The sequence below is a fragment of the Pleurodeles waltl genome, chromosome 9, assembly GCF_031143425.1.
Source record: "Pleurodeles waltl isolate 20211129_DDA chromosome 9, aPleWal1.hap1.20221129, whole genome shotgun sequence".
NCBI lineage: Eukaryota > Metazoa > Chordata > Amphibia > Caudata > Salamandridae > Pleurodeles > Pleurodeles waltl.
In genome coordinates, this window is record NC_090448.1 from 508,561,326 (window position 1) to 508,578,184 (window position 16,859).

The 16,859-nt window shown below is 42.7% G+C and overlaps 1 protein-coding gene across 1 annotated transcript in view; it reads left to right on the plus strand.

Annotated features, from left to right (window-relative positions):
• Positions 1–16,859, plus strand: part of KCNH5 (potassium voltage-gated channel subfamily H member 5) — a 703,848-nt gene that overhangs the window by 271,072 nt on the left and 415,917 nt on the right. The window contains exon 7 of the mRNA XM_069207374.1: positions 911–1,303. Within this exon, the coding sequence (XP_069063475.1) occupies positions 911–1,303 (393 nt within the window). The remainder of the gene's footprint in view (positions 1–910; positions 1,304–16,859) is intronic.

Consider the following 16,859-nt stretch of genomic DNA (forward strand, 5'->3'; position numbering starts at 1 on the left):
GGAAAAGTGTATTTGAAGAGATTGTGGGGGTCATTCTGACCCTGGCGGTAATTACCGCCATGGCGGAGGTCGGCGGTAGCACCGCCAACAGGCTGGCGGTGCACCGCTGGGCATTCTGACCGCGGCGGTTCAGCCGCGGCCAGAAACGGAAAGTCGGAGGTGTCCCGCCAACTTTCCGCTGCCCTTGAGAATCCTCCATGGCGGCGGAGCGTGCTCCGCCGCCATGGGGATTCTGACACCCCCTACCGCCATCCAGTTCCTGGCGGTTCTCCCGCCGGGAACAGGATGGCGGTAGGGGGTGCCGCGGGGCCCCTGGGGGCCCCTGCAGTGCCCATTCCAATGGCATGGGCACTGCAGGGGCCCCCGTAAGAGGGCCCCAAAAAGAATTTCAGTTAATTCGCGACGGGTGCAACTGCACCCGTCGCACCTTCCCACACCGCCGGCTCAATTCTGAGCCGGCGTCCTCGTGGGAAGGGTGTTTCCCGCTGGGCTGGCGGGCGGACTTTCGGCGGTCGCCCGCCAGCCCAGTGGGAAAGCCAGAATGACCGCCGCGGTCTTTTGACCGCGGAGCGGTCTTTCGGCGGGAACCGCGTGACGGGCGGCGACCGCCGTCCGCCGCGGTCAGAATGACCCCCTGTGTTTGCAAAGTGAAATGTATGCAACCACATTGTTTGTTCGCCACTTTATTGATGTACAAGTTTAGAATTGTTTTTGAATGATTGTGCCGGCAAGTTATCTCGTTGTGTTTTGTGAAGAAAATTATGAAACGTGCAATCCTCATGTTGCATATTTAGAAACAGCTGTACTGCCACATGTGTTTAGACCTGTACATAATTGTTCAGTTATTGGGAGGTGGGACAGAGAAACGTATTCAACCTTATGTAACATTGGCATGTTTACTTTCTCGCAGGTTCTCCAGCTGGGATCAGACATCCTTCCCCAATATAAACAAGAAGCACCAAAGACTCCACCGCACATTATTTTGCATTATTGCGCTTTTAAAACCACGTGGGACTGGGTTATTTTAATTTTAACATTCTACACTGCAATAATGGTTCCTTATAATGTCTCATTCAAAACCAAACAGAACAACATTGCCTGGCTGGTGCTGGACAGCGTGGTGGATGTCATATTTCTTGTTGACATTGTTTTAAATTTTCATACAACTTTTGTGGGCCCTGGAGGAGAGGTCATCTCTGATCCCAAACTAATAAGAATGAACTACCTGAAAACTTGGTTTGTGATAGACCTGCTGTCTTGTTTACCATATGACATCATCAATGCCTTCGAAAATGTCGACGAGGTAAGCAGTAATTTGTACATAAACGTTATCTACTATATGCCTTTGTGTCTCCGTTTTTTAAAAGTCAATTTTCTGCTTAAAATTATTATCCTATTTATGACTCAAAAGTTCTAAACTAGTATTTATGAAGCCAGATTATTGGTCTGCCAAGCATTGCTCCTGAAGTATGCTTTCATGGCCAGTGATGTTAGCTTGATATACAGTATGTAAACACGTACCGAAAGACTAGGTCATAGACTTAACTTAAAATACAACAAACGGGATGGAGATGCACCTTGTTTCCACATGGACTAATGGTATGTCTTTTTGAATCGAGCTTGTTACCTCAGAGTTTGCACGCGTATGCTGGGACTTAGGAATTATTCAGGTTTGTTCATGAACAGTATACAGTAGCTTTGATTTCTACTGTATTCGAGATCGACAACCCATTGTTGATTTTCGTTTTTTGTGAACATTTTCACAATCAAGAATGCAAATTTATAAACTAAGTAAAGATTTATTTTAAAATATCTTGCCCATATGAAATGTTGCTTTGTTAGAGGAATTTCATAATTAAGTTCTTTTTTGTTAACTCCGACATTAAAGAGTGTGAAACGTTATTGAATAAACAATTCGTGGCCTGTTCTCTTACTGGACCTCCAGTACATTGCCTGTGAAGAAGTATTTCCCACGAAATCATTACCTAACTAGGGCATCTTGGCCGGAACACACATCATTGATCTTATTACAACATTTCTTATTTAATTAGATTTTTATAATCGAGTTTACTAATGAATGATTGTTTCATCATACCACCAACCCCGCAGATTTCTAGCTATATTGAGGCCCATTAATTACAACCAAGACTTGTTTGCCTGATGGAAAGTGAGAGGGAAGACTCACCGTGTTTTTTAAATACACGAAGAGAATCATGAAATGGATGCCAATGCATGCCTTTCTTGTCTATTTCTCCATAACTTTTAACAGAACGTGACTTCCTTCCATTGCAGATTTGGCATGTTGATCAAACTGTGACGGGAGGATGCATGTAACTAACAGACCTGGTTAAATTGTTCTTCAACTTTTTCACCATACTATTGTTGGCCTGGCTGCCCAAAGTCTACCTTAGTCTTTTGTTTGAGAATTCAATTTGTGGCATGAGTAGTGAGATATTTGATCATTTTAACTCTCTTCCCATTCATGCACTATGTATTGAACCATCCCACTACCAAGGTAACTCTCTGGGCCTTACGTTCGCACCACAACCATTTGATTGTATGCAATACTTTATTGTCTGGACCCCTTTAATTGTGTCTAAGTGGCCCACTTAAACCATTTAGCTCCATTTCAATTCAATAGGAAACTCACCTCACTTACCTTTCAAAATATCTTCAGGATCCTCAAGTGCTGCTAGCGATCAGTATAAGTTGATATGTTGTCCAGACAACAGTGTAACTGAAATGTTTATAACAAAGCGGCTAGCCTGTGTCTAATGAAAGGAGTTTGCAAAGGCACACCATTGTTTAATAAGAAGCTGATCACATTAAAGACTTTTCGCTGGCGTTCAGAGTCGCATTAGCAATTTTCTGTGGCTGCTAGCATCCTTAAAGTTTGGAAGACTACCTTACATGCAAGATACACTTTTGGCAATAACCCTCCAAACTCCCTCATATGAGTAAGCGTTCCCTGCACTCAGCATACACTTGCTCTGACAGTCCTACAGTTCAAGAGTGATTTGGGGTCCTCTGCTGCATTTTTAGGAGTAACATTTCTGTGAAAACACACCTCTTACTATAACTAAGGTGGGCTATTCGTATGCCCATTGATTCTCTATGAAATCTCCCCTCAATATGTGGTTTTCAGGAGACAGTGATACTGACTGTAAAGAGCAGCGTCATGCTTTTAAACCTACTTGCTAGTTGGAAGACATCTTACCAGGGATTTTGGGCCAGATGTAGCAAAGCGTTTGCGAGTCGCAAACGGCGAAAAACGCCGTTTGCGAGGTGCAAAAGCCTCACCGGTATGCAGAAATGCATTTTGCGAGTCGGATCCGACTCGCAAAATGCATTTCCGACTCGCAAATAGGAAGGGGTGTTCCCTTCCTATTTGCGACTCGCAATGCAATTCAATTCCATTTGCGACCGCAAAAGCGGTCGCAAATGGAATCGCAGTTACCATCCACTTGAAGTGGATGGTAACCCAGTCGCAAAGGGGAAGGGGTCCCCATGGGACCCCTTCCCCTTTGTGACTGGAATAGAAAATATTTTTTCAGAGCAGGCAGTGGTCCAATGGACCATTACCTGCCCTGAAAAATCCGAAACTAAAGGTTTCGTTTTTTTTTTTTCAAAGTGCAGCTCGTTTTCCTTTAAGGAAAACGGGCTGCACTTAGAAAAAAAAAAAACTGCTTTATTAAAAAGCAGTCACGGACATGGTGGTCTGCTGACTCCAGCAGGCCACCATCCCCGTGAGTGCCCATACTCTCAATGGGGTCGCAAACTGCGACCCACCTCATTAATATTAATGAGGTGGGTCTTTGCGATCCCATTGCGAGTTGCAGAAGGTGTCTGAGACACCTTTCTGCATACCAAATTGCGACTTGCAATTTTGATTTTTGGTACATCTGGCCCTTAATTTATAGGTATATTGTCTGTGCTCATTGCTTACCGTATTTTAAACCAGCTCTCTTTCCTCTTGGATTTTGTCCATTATATGGAAGAATTCCATTCTGATGCCACTTTAAAAAAAGTTTAATTGTATTCTTCCACACTCAGCCTTCCTTAGTTCATTCCTGGTGCTGTGGCATTTTATCTCTCACATAATTGCATGTCATCTCCACTGATCCTTTATAGATTGCTAAAAAACTCTGATAGAGTAAACATTCCAGGACTTCTTTGCTATATGGGCCATATTTTAACAGCACAAGCATGCTACTGTCAGGGAGTGATGACTTAAAGTGTACCAGCTTTGGAAAATGCCCATCCTTTCATTTTTCATTTTTCATGAATTGCACAGAGTAGTGGCTGAGAATTCTAAATCGTGTTCCAGCGGTCAACGTGACAGCATTAGCAAATGATTCAGGTTGTTCTTAATAAAAAAAGATCAAGTGTCCTCCCTTTGGCACTAAATAGTAACAGTGACAAATCAATTGGGGGAGGGGTTTAAGATTCTGACAATGCTGTGTAAAATGCCTTCCTTGGTGAGGTCCAAATTTTTTATCTGAGATGACAAATTGCCCTGACCAAGATATTCCTTGTTCTTTGACAATCATCTTCTACCAAAGTGTGAAGCATTCCGGTAAGCAATAATAGTAGTCTTTGAGTTAAACAGTACTACAGGGAAAGGACTAATTTGTATTCAAAGTTTTATGGAAGTGAGTATGCTTAGACAAAGCAATATTCTGGTCTTCAATCCAATTCGGTGCAGTGATGTCTGCTGTGCCTGTGAGGCATTGCTAGGAGCCGCAATGATGTTTAAGTCTTATCTAGTGCTGGTGTGAGGTTAAAGAGGTTAGGGCAACTCTTTAGTTACCCTATTTGCAATATCTTCCATGAAAAGACGTTTTGTATGTGGAAGATTTAATGAGGGTCCTTTTGTTTTCTTCTAGATCATTGCAGGGCTCCGTGTTTGCTTTTTTGCTGGCACCATCATGTGTGGAGAGCTCTTCTTTTCTTGAGCATGTGGCTTTTATCTATTGTACTTGCAGTAGGATTATGTCATCTTCTGGACTCTGATTGAAGAAAGCACAGGAGTTTGCAAAATCAGCACAGTCTTTCCCAAAGAAGATTAAAATAATTAAATTCGTCAAGACAGCATGGCGATTCATCTCGTGTCTGAACTGGTTGCTTTTGTTTAAGCAGACCACAGTGGTTGATTTTGCCTAAGCAACCACTTCAGACACATGATTTGATCTGCTAAATCATCTTGAGGTTGCTTTGGCCTAAGCAGCCCATAGTAGTTGCACGACCTTCTGCAATACTATGTAATCTCTGACTGTGGGGATGCCATTATTTTCTATTTTTTTGTTATGAGAATAATGAATTCTAGAATGTATTGTTTTTTAGTTTTGGGAGGGTTGATGTGGAAATCAGCTGTGTCAAAATGAAATTCTGAATATATGTAATAAATTATATTTTGGAGCCTAGATATACTCCCATACCATTGCTAACGCATCCCTTTATGATAATTTATTACACATCAGGACTCGTTTTAGGCCAATGAATCTTTTGACCCAATTGAGAGACACCTTAGGACGAGATAACTAATCAATATGCCAATTAATACGTCAATAAAATCATCAATATTTATCACAACAATGCATTTCACCTTAGTCAAAGACATTAATCGATACAAGACACCACCATGACCTGTCAGTCATGAATAACCACACCAGTGTAGTAGAATTTTATGAGTTTTATTCCCTATTGCTTACAACTCTAAAAGCAGATGTGTCAATCTCAGAACCAAGAAACATAATAGCATAGTCACGATATGGCAACTTTGATAAGATTTCATTAAGGCGAGAATCACAAAAATCAAGACATAACACGGCGTGAACATAGAACAACTTAGCCGGGTGTAAATAACGCGTCAGTTCAACAAAGCATAGTTGCGGTCGTTTGTCTATTTGCGTCAGTTTAGTGAATACCTGTCCTAACCACTGATTAGCATTAGCATGTTGGGCTTCATGCAAAACAATTTAGAACATCAATTTGGAAAACATCTAACTATGGTCTCTGTCCAAAGTAAGCAGTTGGTACCTAGAAAGGAAAAGCAAACAGACAAATCACAATTGTATTGTCATAGTTACCCTCAAAGTTTAGTTCAGCACACAGGTTCAGTCTTCGTCTTCAGGACATCAGTCAAACGCCATCAGTCAGGACTCAGCTCTGGGGCAAAAAGGGGCAGTTCCCTCATAAGGAGGCAGAGTGTAAATTGGGCAATCTAAGGACGAGGATGGTTTTAAACAAACCAATAAGTCACCAGAGTGACAACGTTTCTGGATAAAATCAATAGCATTCCCCTAACCCACCTAAATGGCTCTCCGTGCCATGGGTTTTTATCCCTTTTTCGTTGTACATTCCCCCAAAATTCTATTGGGCATTTGTTATACCCTACTATTTTTAACCTATCAGAAAACACATTAGGTCACCTATTCTTCACCCCATATTATTTTACAAGTCTTTGATTGGTTCTCCTATTCGATGTCTTCAGAGGTGGCACGTCCGGTATGATTTCATCCTTCTTTAACATCTTTTGGTCAGTAACTCCATTGTCTTCACCGGTTTGAATGACCTTGTACATTACATTAATCTACACTGTTTCATTTTGTTTTAATATCATCCTACAAGCAATGAAGAATGCATGGGAACGGATCTAGCATGGTTACATTCGTCTTCTAGTTTGAAGAAAAACACGGGGTTGTGTCCTTTTGTGAGTCAGCATACTGCAAGATTGGAAAAATACATTTAATGTGAGAGCCAAGCAGCTAAGCTTCGGCTCATGCTAACTTAAGGCCCACAAAGATTTCACCATGAATTCAATAATACAATTATTAATAATTATTAGAACATTGGAATGCTGGGGGCTCCATTGAAAACAATGGAGTGCTGCAGGCTTTTACTGGCCAGTAAAAGCCCGCAGCGCCAACATTCCAATGTTCGCTTTGTTCACAGCAACAGCTGTGAACAAAACCTCACGGAGCCCGAGGGGATTTTAATCCCCTCGGGCTCCTTGAACATTTTTTTTTTTAATAGAACATTCTGCCCTGAGTGGCAGAATGTTCTAATAGCCTTAGAACCCGCCGTAGCGGGCTCTACCGGCTATTAAAGTCCCTCTCCATTGTTAAATGCCCTCGCCTTCGGCTCGGGCATTTAACACGGGGATCGGGCCTTTAATAGCCGGTAGAGCCCGCTACGGCGGGTTCTAAGGCTATAGTATAACTTATTTAATATAATAATACGTAAAACATTTTAGTCACCATTATTAGTCCACGTATATATTGGCTGCCACTCCCCATGGTCACATTTCAGGTGCACGTTTAAGCAAAATTACTATTTCAGTTTTCTATGCGGCATTGTCACACATTAATTCATAAACATTTCAGGTTAATATAGATTATTTATGCTATGCTCTCTCAGTCCCTCCTCTGATGACGTTCGTCATCACATAAACCTTTCCCTTTGACCTTTTACTTTTAATTTTTCACCTTGCGTATAATGAGCATTTCAACATCTTGTCCCTTGTGTGAACTTTCCCAAATTTCATTAAACATTTTCTCCCTTTCGCTTTCCTCATTCTTCTTGTTTCTCTTTGTCCAATTTTATCATTAATTTTGCATGCTCCCCATAAACCAAATAGACAAGCCAGAACAATTAATAGACCTCCTAATATTTTTGCAAGAACCCCATTCCAAATATTGGTAAACCAGCTCCCTACTCTGGCAATTCCTTTTCCCACTTTCTCCCACACTCCAGGTTCCTTCAGTTCCTTCAAATCTGCACTATCTTTAGTTAGGTTAGTAAGCATACCTCTAATCTTTTTACTATTGTCCGGTATATATGAGAAACAATGACACTCATTGAGCATCTTGCAGACTCCACCGCTCTTTGCTAAAAGAATGTCTAAAGCAAGCCGATTTTGAAGAGTCATAGCTCTTTCCGCAGCAAGTTCAGTATCCATCAGGAGTATAGCCCCTGTGAAGTTTGTCAGCATGTTATCCACAGTAGTAGACAACTTTCGAATCTTTATGGAGTTTAAGATAACCCCTACTGAAGGAATTATGGCTCCAAATATGTCACCAACGACAGCAGCTGCTGTCTCTCGTTTTTGTCTAGTATGTTGTAATTCAGATGTTTTAGGTATTTGTTTTAAGTCATCAATCTGGTAAATCTTTGGGAAAACAATCCCCAAATAACATGTCCCATACCATCCCTTAGGGAGACGGTAATAAGCATTAAGTCCACAGATATAATAGATCCCAGGGAACGCTGGATCCTGTCCATTTAACATGAATGTCCATTTACTCTGAAACAAAAACACATGCCTGCATTCACTCGTTCCCACAAATAAAGTGTCATGATCAGATTTTGGCCTATATATACAAAGCCTTCCTACATGCAATGCATCTATAGCTAATTTGCCTTGCGTCTTTATTGGAGTGTAAGCATAATCATTTGCATATGTACGTTTTTCTAGCCCCTTTTCTAATCTTTCTTTCAGTGCCTTGCATCTATCATCGTTGTGATCTAAAAAGCTTTTCTCTACAGGTGTTAATAAGCAAGTCAGATTGTTGCGGTGTGCATAAGGTGTCCCAAATGTAAGTGTTGGTTCAAAGAAACCTCTAACTAATTTTATACTATGCTCCTTAGCTAACTTGTTTAGAAACTCAATCACTGGCACAAAGGAAAACACCACATCCAAATTTGAATAAAAATATTGCACATGGTCTTGATTATAGAATCTTGTTAGTAGCAAACTACAACTTATCCCATAGGTTAATGGAAGACTATGATAGGGGACCCCCTCTTGTACTGATGAAGGAATCTTTGCGCACACATAACAGTTTTTCACATCCATTGTCTCAACATACTCATTCAGCAAGCGATAGAAGACATTAGTAGAAAGTTCCCCTTTTGAGTTAGTTCCCTCATGCAAGTGTTTTGCATCCTGCTCAAACTTTTCCCACGGTGTTAGTGTTGTAGTTTCAGGTTTTGAAGCATTGTTAGTTGCTTTTTTATCCAACCACGGAATTCCCACAATCAAACCCACAATTATTATTGCACACACAATACTCAATATAAGGCTCAACCAACCACACACTTTACCCTTCTTGCTACTACCTCTATTATAAGCCATGGTCTGTAAAGAATCAGACAGTAGAACAATTCAAGACAAACAATCAACTTGAGGACGATTTAAAAGCTCTCTTTTTTTTTCCTCTTTCTTGATGCAAAGTCTATTCTTCTCTCTGTCTGCGTGTATTTACAGCATTTCACTCACTCCAGGACCCTTTTGTCAAATTAGGTTAGTAGCTTGTCATAATCGGGTTTCAAAGTCAAGTCAGGTTATCAGTGTCAGATCCAGTAATTTATAAGTCTCTTTCTCAGCCTTTCAGCTTTTCGATTTCAATTTCAGTTTTAACACAGTCTCCTTCTCTGATTGTTTTCAGGTACCGTAGTATTGGTCTGGTACTTCTCGATAAAAACAGAACGCTAAGAATTCTTGTTGCCATTCAGATGTCATTGCATGTGCCCATTCAGGCCCTGCGTACCTTCTATTTGCGGTTCTTTTTCTTTTCAACCTGCGTTCACTCTGCAATTCTCCTTCACTCAAATCCTCTATCCTTGTGGTATTGGTTTCTTCCGCTATTGTCAACTTGTTTCCTTGGCCAGTTATCACCCTTACGCGTTTTCTTCCTGCTTGACTTTTCAGGACGCTGATCAGCACCCTCCTCTTGTGCTATGGAGTTTTCTCTTGACGGACCTGCAACTGGTTCAGAGGATGCCGTTATGCTTTGATCTCTTTCTACAATTTCCCCTTCTTCTTCTTCTGGGTCTGTAACAGGTTCAAGTTCTAACCCGTATCTGTCTACTTCTGGGAGAACCTCTCCTTGACTTAGTTCTCCTGTTGCCTCTCCTGAGATAGGCTCACTGTCTCCTCTCTCTCGAGCTCGTTTTCTGTTTGAGGGACTGAGCCGTGCTCAGTGGGCTCCCCTGCGGTCTGAGTTCCCCTTTGGCCGTTCTCTGGCCCTGAGACTTCCTTCTCTATAGTTGCTGAGACGGAAACTTCAAGTTCCTCATCAGTCGGACATGCTACCTTCTTTGTGTGACTGGCATGTATCCAATTTGGAACCCCGGCACATTTCACAGCAGTGGTTATCATCAGTATTACTTGATATGGCCCCTTCCAGCGCGCCTCCAAACATGACTTCCTCACGTGCTTCTTGACAACCACCCAGTCACCGGCTTGCAGGTTGTGACCTGGATCAATGATTGGTGGCAATGTGTTGGCCTCCACCTGGTGGGAATAAGAGAGAACCACATCAGCCAAACCTTTGCAGTAGTCCAACACCATATCATCCGTGATATTCACAAGAGCATTTGCAGGTACTGCGGGCAGTCTCATAGCTCTGCCCATGGGGATTTCATGGGGTGATAGTCCTGTCTTCTTATCAGGAGTATTTCTCATCGACATTAGCACTAAGGGCAATGCATCTGGCCATTTCATATTGGTGGCTGCACACATTTTTGCTATTCTCGACTTCAAGGTACCATTCATCTGTTCTACTAGTCCTGATGCTTCAGGGCGGTAACTACAATGCAGTTTTTGTTCAATGTCCAATGCTGCACACAAGAGCTTAATCACCTCATTGTCGAAGTGTCTGCCCTTATCTGATTCTAAAGAGACCGGAAAACAGAACCTTGGTATTAACTCTCTAAGTAATAGCTTGGCGACTGTGAGACTGTCATTCCTGTGTGTATGGTAAGCTTCAATCCAGTGGCTGAAAACACACACAATCACCAACACGTACTTCAATCCTCCACACATTGGCATTTCAATAAAATCCATTTGCATCTTGCCAAATGGACCTCCAGCTCTCCCTATGTGGCCCATAATCACCACAGTCCCTTTTCCTGCATTCATCTGTTGACAGATGATGCACCTGTGACAGGTAACCTCTGCGGCATGTCTGAATTTCGGGTTAAACCAGTCAATTTTGAACAATCTGATCATTGCATCTCTCCCAAGATGTGCCTGTCCATGATAAAGCCTTGCAAATTGCGACAAAAGACTGTTTGGTAAAACCAGTTTCCCCTCCTCTGAGACCCACAAGTCATCAGCTCTTTGTACGCATTGCATTCTCTGCCAAGAGCATTTTTCCTCTCTGCTTGCACGGGCCTGCAGTGACTTTACCTCATCTAATGTGTCAACAACTCTCAATGCAAAGTTCAAACAGGTTTCATTTTCAGTTTGCGGCAATAGTTCCCACTGATCCTTAAACGATATACAGTTCAATGCGCAAAACCTTCCGACTTGATCTGCATAGCCGTTTCCCATTGACACAAAATGTTGTGATTTAACATGAGCATTGCATTTCACCACGGCAATTTCAAGAGGTAACTGAATCGCATGTAACAAATCCTTGATTTGTTCACCATTTTTAACTGGAGAGCCAGAAGAGGTCATGAAACCTCTCTGCGACCACAATTGGCCAAAATCATGTACAATGCCAAATCCGTATCTGCTGTCGGTATAGATAGTGACTTTCAGGTTTTCAGCAGCGTGACAAGCCTTAGTAAGGGCAATTAACTCAGCCACTTGAGCGGAGTACACTCTTTCGAGCCAGGAAGCTTCTATAATGCCAGCTATGGTACACACAGCATAACCAGCTCTCAGTATTCCAACTGAGTCTCTTAAACAGGATCCATCAACAAACATAATGCAGTCATTTTCTTTTAACTGTGTATTTTGTATGTCAGGTCGGGGTTTGGTACATAGTTCTGTTACCTCAAGATAGTCATGCTCCACTTCCTCTTCATTATTAATCTCAGTATTTTCGATAGGAAGTAGAGTTGCTGGGTTCAATACAGTACATCGCTTCAGTGAGACATTTGGTGACCCCAAAATGATTGTCTCATATCGGGTAAGTCGGGCATTTGTCATGTGCTGGGTTTTGGTTCAAGTCAACAAAATTTCAACTGAATGTAAAACCATTACTGTTAGCGGATGTCCCATCACTATGCCTTCACACTGTGTGAGGCTTTGACCAACTGCTGCAACTGCGCGCAAACAACCCGGTAAGGCTGCTGCAATGGGGTCCAGAGTAGATGGAAAAATATGCTACAGGGCGGTTTGCACCTCCATGGACCTGTGTTAAGACGGACAAAGAACAAGCATCACGTTCATGACAAAACAGTAGAAAAGGCTTTGTGTAATCAGGCATACCCAAAGCTGGTGCCCTGCACATGCAATCTCTCAATTCCATAAATGACTCAAACTCTTCCCTAGACAAAGCTATGGTGTATGGTTCATCCTTAATTTCTTTGCCTGTCAGTTTTATCAATGGTTTAGAAATAATCGAAAAGTTGGGGATCCACTGGCGACAGTAGCCCACCATTCCCAGAAACATCCTAACATCTCTCCTTGTTGTCGGGGGGGTTCATCTGTAGTATGGCTGTCACTCTTTCCTTTGAAATTCTCCTGGACCCTTTCTCAATCAAATGTCCCAAGTATTTCACCTCTTTTTGACAATACTGCAGCTTCTTTGGGGACACTTTGGGCCTGATTACAACTTTGGAGGACGGTGTTAATCCGTCCCAAATGTGATGGATATCCTGCCCACCGTATTACGAGTTCCTTAGGATATAATGGACTCGTAATACGGTAGGTGGTATATCCATCACATTTGGGACGGATTAACACCGTCCTCCAAAGTTGTAATCAGGCCCTTTATGTCAGTTCTTACCCAGATGGTTCAGCAAGGCAATTGTGTCATACCTATAGTCATTTTTTGTTCTGGATGCGATCAGCAAATCGTCAATGTACTGCGTCGAACTAAAAGGCAATTCTAACGACTCCAAATCCTTCTTCAACATCTGATTGAAGATTGACGGTGACTCAGAAAACCCTTGAGGAAATCTGCACCAACTGTACACCTTATCCAGGAATTTGAAACTGAAGCGAAATTGGCTGTCCTCATGAAAAGGCACCGAAAAGAATGCCTGCGACAAGTCTACCACTGTGAACCATTCTGCATCACATGGAACCTGGAACATGATTACTGCTGGGTTCGGCACTATGGGACAACATTTTACCACAATCTCATTTATTTTTCTCAAATCCTGTACAATCCGAACCTTCCCACAAGGCTTTTTCAAACCCATTATTGGTGAATTACATGGGCTGCCCAATACCTCCTTTAAAACTCCCTGCTTTACAAAGTCTGAAATTATCTGTGACACCTGAATGAGGACATCTTGGGTCATGTGGTACTGCGGCACCTGGGGAAACACTGCATTTGGCTTCACTTGTACTTTGACTGGTTCTACTCCTTTTGTTAGTCCTACCTCTTTCCCTGTCAGGTCCCACACTTTCTCTGTCACTGTTCCCTGTAACTCGGCTGGTAAGTCAGTCACTGTAAGCATCGAGAATAAGGGTAATCTTCACTGGCAGTCTCCGTTTCTGATTCTGTAAATTGCCCATCATCCCCCTCATCATCACTGTTTGTCTGCACTTCAATTCCATCATTAGAACACGTAATCGAACATTTTGTTTTGCACAGTAAGTCTCTTCCCAATAGGGACACAGGACTTGAATCACAAACTACAAACTTATGCAGTCTCTGGAAGTTTCCTATCTCAACCTGAACCGGATCGGTAATTGGGTTTGTCAAATACTTGTTAGCTACTCCTACCACTCTTATGGTACTCCCTGATAGTGGTAATTGTGGGACCTCTGCACTTCTGACTGTAGAACGTGTAGCTCCGGTATCAACCAAGCATGAAACCTTGTGACCCATTACCTTTCCCTCTACATAGGGTCCCCTCTGATCTACTTCTAGGGACGCTGCAAGTCTGCACTCTTCACTGTCTGAACTCTCATCCGACCATTCCTCATTCATTCCATCTTCACCACGTAATGGGAATTGCTGTACTGTATTATTTTGGCTCATTACTTGACCTGTGACCTGTTGAGGAAGCATCACCTGTTGCTGTCCCATTGGAGCTAATGGTAATTGCATTTGTTGTCTAGGTACCATGGGAACCTGCTGTTGTGCCTGCTGCATTTGTGTTGGTTGAACACTCAGCATTTGCATTTGCTGCATGGGCTGTATCCCATGCATCTGAACCATGTTATTCTGGAAGTTCGGATTTTGACTTCTCAATTTTGGACCTCTCACATTTTGTAATGTACGGACATTATTGCTTTGTTGAACGACACCATCCTGTATCACATTTGGGCATTCCCGCTTCCAATGCCCCACACCCCCGCACACGTGACATAGAGACATCTTTTTCATTCCTTGTCCATCATTTTGAACCAGAACAGTATTCAAGTCTGGACCGCGAGTCACAAAACCTCGACCTCAACCTCTCGGTTGTGCCTGAAACACACCATTACCTTGCGGTTGCTGCTGTATCATCTGCTGAACTCCATTCCCTTGTATACCTGCCTGCGCAGCCTTTATCTGCATCACCATCACTTTTTCCTTTAACTTTCTCTGCTTCAGCTCAACCTCGTCACTACAGTATTTCGCATACTGCAATACCTCATCAATCGGCTTCGTTTGCCAACAGATCAAATGATTTTTAATCATCTGGCTAACATCTGCCCTCAGTCCTTCAACAAATCTGAACACAAGATGGTTCATGTCTTTCGGCTCAATAGTCTCAGTGCCACTGTAAAGTTTGAACGCTTTCAATAACCTCTCATAGTAAGCATGGATTGACTCTTTAACCTCGTGTGAGGTCCAGTCAATTGTCTGCCAATCACTCACCTTTGGTGATACTTTCTGTTTCAAAAACTCAGTCACTTTATGATAGTACTTCATCACCTCCTCGGATGGTGCTCCAGTCACTTTATCCCTTGCCAGCTCCTGTGTCGGCCAGTCTACCCCTCTCTTGCACTCAAGCCATAAGTCAGGCGGAACGATGATCTCGAACAAGGTATTTAAATCTTCCCAGAGACACTTCGCAAGCTTCACAAACCTATCTGTTTGTTGATACCACTCGATCGGCTTCTCCCTCAACCTGGGATAATCATTTGTGAAAGATAGGATGTCTCCCCTGGACCACGGTACATGGATTAGAACGCCACAAGCTGTTTCTCTCATGGGTAACATCTTTACTGATTCCATATCTGGTGAAGCTTTATCCTTACTTGATCCCAGACTGTCACTTTTCTCCTTATCTCTTTTCTTGGCCCATCTGCCTTCCCACTTTTCTAAAGCTCCCCAGATCTGAGCACTTTGCAATATTTCGTTTAGATGCGCTTTCATTCCGGCAGACCTCATATGCTCGAAGTCTTTTGAATCAAAGTCTAACCTGTAGCTTCTTTTCAAATGTTTAGTACTCTCAACATCAATATTGTATTTGTCTGCCAGGTTCGCTAATCTCTGATGTACCATACCTACTTCTTTAGTGATTTTAGGGCACAGATATCTCAATTCTGCTTCGGTGTATGACTCTAATCTATTTACCCCCATTGTTCCTTCCACTAATTCAGCAGCTTACACACCCAACCTCACAAAGTTCAGGTACTCATCTCTCCCCAACCTCCCTGGTTCCACTGCAGTTACTGTAGTCTTTTGTGAAGCATAAGTTTTTTCTAACCACTCATTTAACTGTTGTACCGTAAACCCTTGCAGTGAAATGTTCCCTGCATGCATCATTGGCGACTGTGAAGCATTCGTAGTTATTGTCTGTGGGGTTAGCACTCCTAATCCTGCCTGTCTCATTGCCTCCAATGGGGCTTCAACTGGGCTAAGGTCTAGCAAAGACCTCGGTTTTTCGACCGATTGTTCTCCTGGGGCCATTAACTGAGGAGTTCCTATGGACCCTCCTCTTATTACCACTTACTGATCACACATACCAGGCTTACCTTGCACATACAATGGCACCGGTGGACCAACAGTAATTGGTAACGATATGGCAGCAGGTGTCTGACCTGGTCCAAAACTTCGTGGAGCAGCAACTCCAAAAGTTTGATTCTCTGAAGCTGGGGCAGGTACTAATGGAGGTCCTGCTGCTGGATTATACCCTGGTATCAGTTGTGGCTGCGGTTGGGGCAACAATTGTGGAGTTGGCTCAATTTGAACTAACCTTGATTTTGTATATATCGGGTCTGGTGCCACTATCAGATTTGTAGTAGTCTCTAGTACTGGGACGTTTGGCTAGATTCTCTGTATCTGCGGTGGAGGTTGCAACTGTATCTGCATGTCTGGCGCAGTGGGTACACTGACACCATTTTGTGTCGAAACTGTATCACTAGTCTGTACTGTATCAGTAACTCCCTTTTCCTGCGTCTGGTTCCCAGGATCCGCACTAGTGCTCGGGACTTTGTCGCTTATCGCATAAGGTGGCGGACGATCGTGCAATATCCGATCTAGGAATTCTTCCTCATCTGAGTCATCTTCTTCTATCCAAGATCTCTTGGTCTCTTTGGGCTTATTAGTGTCCTTGTCTCTCTTACAGGTGGCTTTCTTCCCCTACATATCATCTCCCTGTGCTATTGCTGGAAACAATTTGAGTTCGTCAACTATTCCTCGTCTCCACATTTTGCTCTCATTATCCCATCTAGCTCCCGCTAAAGTCTTTTCTGCCCTTTTTAGTCTTCTTTGGAATTTTTCTTGTCTTTGTTTAATGGCCATTAAATCCCAAATTGCTAAAGCCTCATACTGAGCTGGCCTCGGAGGTGGCTTCTGTACACTTAACATCCACCTTAAATTCTCTAGGACTCTTGTATTGAACGTTCCATGTTCCGGAAACGCTAAACATCCCTCTTTTCCCGTCAATTTATGCCACTGTTTCATCCATAAGCAAGGTGCAACACCCTTTTCCTCCATAACTATATAAGCTGG